General features: G+C 43.9%; 1 protein-coding gene across 1 annotated transcript in view; it reads right to left on the bottom strand.

Annotated features, from left to right (window-relative positions):
• Positions 1 to 200: 200 nt before the first annotated feature.
• The window catches only part of LOC129863850 (whirlin-like), a 131,870-nt gene continuing 122,436 nt past the window's right edge, over positions 201 to 9,634 (bottom strand). Inside the window, exons 11-12 of the mRNA XM_055936182.1 lie at positions 9,370 to 9,492; positions 201 to 6,221 (exon numbers count right to left, since the gene is read on the bottom strand). Coding sequence (XP_055792157.1) covers positions 6,039 to 6,221; positions 9,370 to 9,492 — 306 coding nt within the window. The 3' untranslated portion in view covers positions 201 to 6,038. The remainder of the gene's footprint in view (positions 6,222 to 9,369; positions 9,493 to 9,634) is intronic.

Genomic DNA, 9,634 nt, shown 5'->3' with positions numbered 1-9,634 from the left:
GAAATAGATCACGAGTATAGAGAAGAAAAAAACATATTTAGAACTGATAATTGATTCCAATAATGAATGCAATTAATTGATTATTGAATGTTATGATGGACACAGATTTGTAGAACCAAAACATACACAGGCTCTGCTCAACAAACTCGAACTCGAGAACAAATCGTTGGGGGGGGGGGGGGGGGGGGGGGGGGGGGGGGGGGGCTGCAGTTCACGAATGACATTGTGCTTATCACCCTCAGTCATTTAAGAGTCCTTCACAATCTAGACCGGCCACAACCACACCTCATTTCAAATGTATGAAGAAATAGGCTAATCTTATTTGTATGCCTAATGTACATTGTTTATAGCACACGTTTACATGTCTCAGTCACAAATGACAGCTCCAATAAGCCCGCTATGGTGAACGAGATGTGAACAAGAGACTTGTCGAATTATGACTCTTTCGATTTTTCAGTTAATCGCTCGGTGTTAGAAGGTCCTATGTGCTCTGGGCATTACAGACTCAAATTAACGAAATGAGTCGAACAATTTGTTCTTTTGACTGAACGAGTTGAAAAAATCTTAGTCAATAAAAGAGACAAACTTCCCATCACTACCTTGCACACCCCCTTTCCCCCTCTCTCTCTCAAAGAGGAAAAAAAATAATCCTCTTGTTCCTCCTTCCTCTCTTCTTTCTGATTGGCATGACTCCCTCCTCATTCCCGTATGTATGTATGCGGGTGTGTGTTTGTGTGTGTGTGTGAGAGAGAGTGTGTGTGCGTGTGAGAGAGTATGTGTGTGCGTGTGAGAGAGTGTGTGTGTGTGTGGTAAGACGGCATGCCTGCGTGTGTGTGCTGGTCCACGTGTGTGTTCTGGGAGTGTGTCTCAAAGAGAGCTTCTGTAGCAGTTCCTTTTCCCCAATGCCTCATTACCACTTCTTAGGCATAGTAATTACTAGGTGACACAGGTCCCAGCAAGCCCTCTGCGCAAACACAAACACTAGCGTTGCCAGAGAGGGCAATTAAATCACAATCATCTCCATTACTCTTCACTTGAGGACATGTTTGCAGAAAAGCGGAGCGATTAAGCGACTTAACAGTTACACTTTGAAGTATTCTATTTTTTTAAGCATATAAGATTAGGTTTTTATAATTCATAGATTATCTTTATATATATTTTTTTGTTGTATGTACATTTGTTCATTTGTACATATACAAAAACAAAATGGCATTGGAAAATGGTGTTTTCACCTGCCTCTTCCTCTCTGCTGGAAGGAAAGCGAGCATGCGTCCCACCCTGTTCCCTATTTAGTGCACTACTTTTGACCAGGGCCCATAGGGTTCTGGTCAAAGGTAGTGCACTATATCGGAATAGAGTGCCGTGTGGGACACAGCCGGTGCCTCTAACGTGTGCGGTTGTCTCTCAGACCGACATGGATTAGTAGACACCGACTGCAGACTGACCACTGTAGGAGCACATCTTCAGCTAGAGCTCTAGTGCCGATGGCCTCATTGTCCAAGTGTCCAATTGAGATCCACAGAATGTAGCCACTAGCCAACACAGAAAGAGTGATAGCACATGAGATATAGAGACACACAGGCAAGAGAAGGGACTACTACAGGGAGTATCCCACAAACCAAGGTCACAAGGACGGTGGAAGTCCATGATCCACGGGAGAAATCTCGGTAACACTTTACTTGACACCCAGCGCCATAACATATTATGACACGGTCATTACCATGTCATAATATGTCATAACACTGTCATGACACATATATCTAGACCTGTGTTGACATATATTGCGTTATTCTATGGCTGGTTATGACAGCTACATAAGAGTGTCAAAACTCACATAACCTACCACACAAGGCAAAACATTCCATTAAACCATAGCCTACGTGTCAACAGTATGTTTATATTGTAAACTCAGCAAAAAAAGAAACATCCCTTTTTCAGAACAGTATCTTTCAAAGATAATTTGTAAAAATCCAAATAACTTCACAGATCTTCATTGTAAAGGGTTTAACCTGTTTGGGCTGCAGGGACAGTATTGAGTAGCCAGATAAAAGGTGCCCATTTCAAACGGCCTCGTACTCAATTCTTGCTCGTACAATATGCATATTATTATTACTATTGGATAGAAAACACTCTCTAGTTTCTAAAACCGTTTGAATTATATCTGTGAGTCAAACAGAACTCCTTTGGCACAAACTTCCTGACCAGGAAGTGGAAAGTCTGAAATCGATGCTCTGTTCTACTTCCTGCCTATACATGGGCATGATACGTATTAGTATACGTGCACTTCATACACCTTCCCCTGGATGTCAAGAGGCGGTGAGAGAAGAAATTTCGTGTTTATCTTGGTCTGAAGTGGAACACAAGCTCTTTGTATGACGTGTCCGCCCATTTCCTGTTTTCTGGAGAGCACGAAAGGGGACTTGGATTTGCCTTCTGTTTAGCTGCCGTTATAGGCGACTAATATCTCCGGCTTTGATTTTATTTGATACATGTAACCATATCATCGTAAAGTATGTTTTTTCAATATAGTTTCATGAGATTATTGAACATTTTTCGGGAGTTTTGCCGTGTTCCGTTCTCTTCCGTTTGTTGACAGGGAGAGCTTCGAGCCACTTGGCAAGTGCGCTTGCTAATTCAAGAGGGAAAATGAACGTTCTAAATCCAAACAACGATTGTTCTTGACAAAGGACACCTTGTCCAACATTCTGATGGAAGATCACCAAAAGTAAGAAACATTTTATAATGCTATTTCATATATCTGTCGTGCATGTGAACTAGTCGCCGGCGCCCAACTTTGGGGTACTCAGCTATACCGAAGCTGGATGTCGTAATGAAGTTATTTTTTAGAATTCTAACACTGCGATTTCATTAAGAACTAATGGATCTATCATTTCCTATACAACATGTATTTTTTAGTTATGTTTATGAATAGCTATTTGGTCAGAATATGTGTCAGAAAACGTGTCAGAAAAATATCGTTGCTATTTAGACGTTGTGGAAAAAGTAGCTAAGATAGCAACATGTATAACCACTGATTTCAGCTCTAAATATGCACATTTTCGAACAAAACATAAGTGTATGTATAACCTGATGTTATAGGACTGTCATCTGATAAAGAATATCAAGGTTAGTCAAAAATTATATATCCTTTGCTGGTTTGTTACGATCGCTAACTTTTACTGCTGGGAAATGGCTTGTCTTTCTGGCTATTGTGGTAAGCTAATATAACGCTATATTGTGTTTTCGCTGTAAAACACTTAATACATCGGAAATAATGGCTGGAATCACAAGATGCCTGTCTTTCATTTGCTGTACACTATGTATTTTTCAGAAATGTTTTATGATGAGTAATTAGGTATTTGACGTTGGTGTCTGTAATTATTCTGTCTGCTTTCGGTGCAGTTTCTGATTGTAGCTGCAATGTAAACTATGATTTATACCTGAAATATGCACATTTTTCGAACAAAACATAGATTTATTGTATAACATGTTATAAGACTGTCATCTGATGAAGTTGTTTGTTGGTTAGTTTGGTTGGTTCTTGGTTAATTAGGTTGGCTTTGTGCATGCTACCTGTGCTGTGAAAAATGTCTGTCCTTTTTTTGTATTTGGTGGTGAGCTAACATAAATATACGTGCTGTTTTCGCTGTAAAACATTTTAAAAATCGGACATGTTGGCTGGATTCACAAGATGTGTACCTTTCATTTGCTGTATTGGACTTGTTAATGTGTGAAAGTTCAATATTTAAAAACAATATATTTTGAATTTCGCGCCCTGCACCTGAGCTGGCTGTTGTCATATTGTGGGCGGCCTCGGGCTGCAGCCATAAGAAGTTAAACACTGTTTCCCATATTTGTTCAATGAACCATAAACAATGAATGAACATGCACCTGTGGAACGGTCGTGAAGACACTAACAGCTTACAGACGGTACACAATTAAGGCCACAGTTCTGAAAATTTAGGACACTAAAAAGAGGCCTTTCTACTGACTCTGAAAAACACAAAAAGAAAGATGCCCAGGGTCCCTGCTCATCTGCGTGAACGTGCCTTAGGAATGCTGCAAGGAGGCATGAGGACTGCAGATGTGGCCAGGGCAATACATTTCAATGTCCGTACTATGAGACGCCTAAGACAGCGCTATAGGGAGACAGGACAGCCAGCTGATCATCCTCGAAGTGGCAGACCACGGGTAACAACACCTGCACAAGATCGGTACATCCGAACATCACACCTGTGGGACAGGTACAGGATGGCAACAACAACTGCTGAGTTACACCAGGAACGCACAATCCCTCCATCAGTGCTCAGACTGTCCGCAATAGGCTGAGAGAGGCTGGACTGAGGGCTTGTAGGCCTGTTATAAGGCAGGTCCTCACCAGACATCACCGGCAACAACGTCGCCTATGGGCACAAACCCACCGTCGCTGGTCCAGACAGGACTGGCAAAAAGTGCTCTTCACTGACGAGTCGCGGTTTTGTCTCACCAGGGGTGATGGTCGGATTTGCGTTTATCATCGAAGGAATGAGCGTTACACCGAGGCCTGTACTCTGGAGTGGCATCGATTTGGAGGTGGAGGGTCCGTCATGGCCTGAGGCGGTGAGTCAAAGCATCATCGGACTGAGCTTGTTGTCATTGCAGGCAATCTCGACGCTGTGTGTTACAGGGAAGAGATCTTCCTCCCTCATGTGGTACCCTTCCTGTTGGCTCATCCTGACATGACCCTCCAGCATGGCCACCAGCCATACTGCTCATTCTGTGTGTGATTTCCTGCAAGACAGGAATGTCAGTGTTCTGCCATGGCCTGCGAAGAGCCCAGATCTCAATCCCATTGAGCACGCCTGGGACCTGTTGGATCGGAGGGTGAGGGCTAGGGCCATTCCCCCCCAGAAATGTCTGGGAACTTGCAGGTGCCTTGGTGGAATAGTGGGGTAACATCTCACAGCAAGAACTAGCAAATCTGGTGCAGTCGATGAGGAGGAGATGCACTGCAGTACTTAATGCAGCTGGTGGCCACACCAAATACTGACTGTTACTTTTGATTTTGACCCCCCCTTTGTTCAGGGACATATTATTCCATTTCTGTTAGTCACATGTCTGTGGAACTTGTTCAGTTTATGTCTCAGTTGTTGAATCTTGTTATGTTCATACAAATATTTACATATGTTAAGTTTGCTGAAAATATACACAGTTGACAGTGAGAGGACGTTTCTTTTTTTGCTGAGTTTATATATTTTGTTTTTAAATTATCATTGTTATTGCAAACATGTTGATGTCAGACATGCACCTACCCCAATACTCTGTTGCTGATGAATGGGATGAATGAAGGAGCAGGACAAGACACCCTCTTTTTGACTGATGACTGATATAAGGGCACGTACGTGATAGGCCTATCTGGCTTATATGATTAAGATGGTCGTAATGCTTCTTGACAGTGTCATAAAGTGTATTTTCTTAGTTCAAGTAAAGTGACACAGGATGGTCATAATGCTTCTTGACAGTGCCATAAAGTTATTTTAAAACAAAGGATTTAAGAAACACACTTTCAAATGAAAGGAAACTTATGGGCAGGGAAAAAACTAAATTGAATAAATGTGGGTTTTGGCACTCTTATAACCAGCCATAAAATAACACAATATATATCACAACATGTGTAACTGTATGGGTCATGACAGTGTTATGACCATATTATGACAGGTTATGACACGTTATGTCAGCTGTCATGACATATGACATGGTTATGAATGTGTCATGAAACTGGCTGTCAAGTAAAGTGTTACCGAAATCTCATGGGTGCAACTCAACTTAGAGTGCAACTGTATCCGTGTCTAGTTGTGTGGGCTAAAGCTTGAATTAAACTGGAGGATACTAAGGTGGAGGGACCAAGGGTAGTTGGTAGATAAACCCATGTAAAATACAGTATGTAGGCCTATACCACTTTGCCCCAACAGCCCCCCTCTCCTCTCTACCTCTGCCGTGCCTATACCTCATCCCTTCTTTCTCCATGACAAGTCTCTCTCTACCTCCTCTACTTCCTCCTATAGCGCCACGTTGAACTCAGTGACCAGGAAGTCCACGTGGTCCCTCTCGTTGGTCTTGAAGGCCTCTGCGATGAGGCGTGCGGCGTCCCTGTGCTCCCGGCCCCTCAGGGAAATCCCGTTCACCTCCAGGATCACCTGACCCACCCGCAGCTGCCCGCAGTTATGCGCCGAACCGCCCCTCTGAGAGAAAGAAAGAGATTGGGGGAGGAGAGAGAGAGCGAGAGAGAGGAAGACCAACAAAATGAGTGATAAAGAGAGCACAAACAGATGTCAAATGCTCGTTGGCGATTGGTCACCATTACAACTGCTAACGAACCAGGAGGCAAAAGGACCTTTGTGATCTCATCTCTCACCACAGTTCCAGTCCCTTAAATCTCATGCATTATCAGCATGATTATCACTATACGTTCTGTTATTTAGAGCATTATTGGTTCTCTTTTTTTACTGAGCCGGCCACAATTACCCCCGGCCACTGGAGCGACATGGAGATGGCTGTGATAGGGACTGCAGCAGCAGCTCAGGGTGCGTGGTATGGAGTGATAGTGGCCGCAGCGGCGCCTTCACTCTACAGGGCTACTGGCCTGGAACGTTCACCACATCGTGGACTGCGCTGACCTGGGAGACTGAAGCTACAAGAGGAAAACTAACGTTACTACTAAAAGACTATTGTAGTGCTGTACAGGGCCCGGGGAGCACCAGACGGATCTAGATGATGATTGATCCCCAAATGATTCCCAAATGTATTATCCTGAATGAAATAAACGTCTTCGGTGTTGTGAACGGGGGTGAACACTCTATATGTGTATACGTGTGAGTAAGCAATCGTTCAGGAATGTTGCTAGGGTATGATGTGAGCCCTGTTTACAGTGATTGATAAGGCTTGTAGCTCTGAGTCCGGGACAAAGTGTGCGTCCCAAGGATGTGCTTTGGTCAAAGGTAGTGCACTACATAGGAAACAAGGAGCCATTTGGGACGCATAGTTCTATAGGTGATTTCGAGCCAATTAATGCCCAGTCCCATATTAACCTCGCTGATAATGGCAAGGGTTCTTCACTGGAGCTACAGTGGAATGGGAAAGGTTATGATTGGACCATCCGACCCCCCCCCCCCGACCCCCAACTAATATCGATGCTGATGAGGCCGTGTCCCCGGTGACTGATTGTGGACACTGTGATGTCATAGTAGGGGAGCGTGGCAGCGCCACGTTGATATGAAAATCAGCCTGGTTGGCGAGCACGCTCGGATACTTTGTGCCGACTCCCAACTACTAAGATAGTGAAAAGCGAAAAAAAAAGCACATAAATAAAGAGAAAGGAGGATGAGACAAAAGCGAGGAGAGCACGTCCATATATCATGGCTCATGCATTTTGTCTGTGCATTTCCATTACAGCCGTTGATGAGGAGAGCTACGGTCCTGGAATTAAAACCCACTCATGCCTGTCTGTCGCTAGCCCGCCTCTCTCTCTCTTCCTCCCCTATCTCCCCTTCTCTGCACCCTTTCTCAGTCCGCGTCCCCTTTATTATTAACACAGTATAACATATTCTCTTCTGTCTCTGTATATCTCTCACCCCTCCCTCTCTCCCCCTCACTCTCTTGCTCTCTTTGATTTTGAATATGCTGATTTCCCAGCAAGAGCCTTTGTCGCTCTCCTCGCAATCAGTGGCTCTTTTATTTTTCATTAGCCTTTCACGCCGGTCTCACCAAAGCATCTTTCGAGCTGGGGCTTTCAGTGGTTCACTGAACTCCAGAGAACAGCACAGCTCCCTCCCCAGCCCTCCTCTCTCCTCAGTCTTTATGCTAATAAATAGAGGCACAGACAAATCAGAGCAGAACAGAGCTACAGCCAGACTCACTGTTATTACCCTCAGCTTCTTATAGCTGTGGCCTTCAGCCAAGGTGGCAACACTTTTATTCCACATAATGGTCAGTGCTCTCAGTGGATGTACTCTTTCAGGTAAAGGGAGAGAACATGCTCAACTTGTATCTTCTTGCGTAAACAAGTGAAAGGGTGCTTGGAACAAGTCAAAAACATTTTTGATGTACTCTTAGAGTAGTCCATTCATGTCAAGCACCTGGCAAGGGTAAAAGGCGAAAGGGTGATTCCAACGCCAGCGTAGCCCGATAACATTTGGGGTATCTCAGATTGTTCATTTTCATGTATTAACTTAATTGGGAGGGAGGATGTTTGATCTGCTTTTGATTAATGTACCACTTTTTTTTTATCATGATGAAAGTGGCCATTTTAGGCCCTTACCTCCTGTAAGTCCCTATGATCCGAGAACTGTACACGATACAGATAACATCTTGGTGACATTATACTGTTCTAACATATGTAGTATGTCTAGATTCAGAAATAAAAATGTTCACATTAATTTATTCAACATGAAATATATTAATAGTAACATCTCAAGAGTACAATTTTGGATTTTGTCTTTTTAAGACATTATTAGGAACAATACACGTACTCTACAAGCACATCACATTTCCAGAGAGGCTGGAAAGTTCTGATCCATTTTATGAGCACCACCATATTTGAGAGCACATAAGAAGTATAATGTCACCAAGATGTTGTCTGTTTCATGTACAGTTCACAGATCATAGGGTCAAACAGAAGGTATGCATAGGTCTAAAAAGTGCCTAAAATGGCCACTTTCATCATAAAAAAAAAACAAATGTACAAAGCAGATCAAAACATCCTTCCTCCCAATGGAGTTTCTATGTCAGAATTGCCAGAACAATCCGAGATACCTAAAATATCTTTGGGCCATCTTGAACTAGCCCCCAACAGACATCTGACCTTACCTTATGTTCGACCCTGTTGCTATGGCTACTGCAATATTTGAAGCTAAACCCCTCCCTCTTTGCAGCAATTTCTCGCTAGGTAGCCTAGTGGTTCGAGAGGTTAGAGCATTGGGTCAGTAACCGAAAGGTGGCTAGTTTGAATCCCAGAGCCGACAAGTTGAAACATCTATCGATGTGCCCTTGAACATGGCACTTAACCCTGATTGCTCCAGGATTGCCATTGAATGGCAGACCCTGGCTGTGACCCCACTCTCTGAGGGTGACACATTTGTGTTCTAAAGGTTATAAACCTATAAAAGCTCTCAGTTTGAGTTCTCTACTTCCAGCATGTAAACGCAGACTGATCTCACAGAGGCTGTGCTGCGTAGCCATTTCGAAGAGGAGGCGGCACGGACCAATGACAGCTCAGAGTCGCAGAACAGTACCATGGTTGGATCATTTCTGACAGGTGCAGGGGATTGCCTGGCAAACTGTCATTTCGGGGGTGACTTGAGATGGAGGGATTTTAGGCTGTTTGATACCCACCTGTATGGTGACGATGCGTGGCAGGGGCTGGCGAGTGTTGGCACCCCCTTCGATGGCGATGCCGAGGGTGCTGGCACTCTTTGCCACCCTCACTAGTGTGGAGGTGGGCTCCAAGAGACCCGGCTGCAAAAAGACAGAGAGAGAGGGTGGATAACATAACTCAGCTTTTTTACTCAAATATTCACCTTGGAGAGCCTGGTCTGCCTGGTCTGACCATGTACACTTTTCTTTTGCACCTTTGTTACCTATTGGTCCACCCATTCAG

This window comes from Salvelinus fontinalis, chromosome 10 (assembly GCF_029448725.1).
Source record: "Salvelinus fontinalis isolate EN_2023a chromosome 10, ASM2944872v1, whole genome shotgun sequence".
NCBI lineage: Eukaryota > Metazoa > Chordata > Actinopteri > Salmoniformes > Salmonidae > Salvelinus > Salvelinus fontinalis.
The sequence above is the reverse complement of the archived record's forward strand: the minus strand, read 5'-3'. Positions and strand labels throughout refer to the sequence as shown.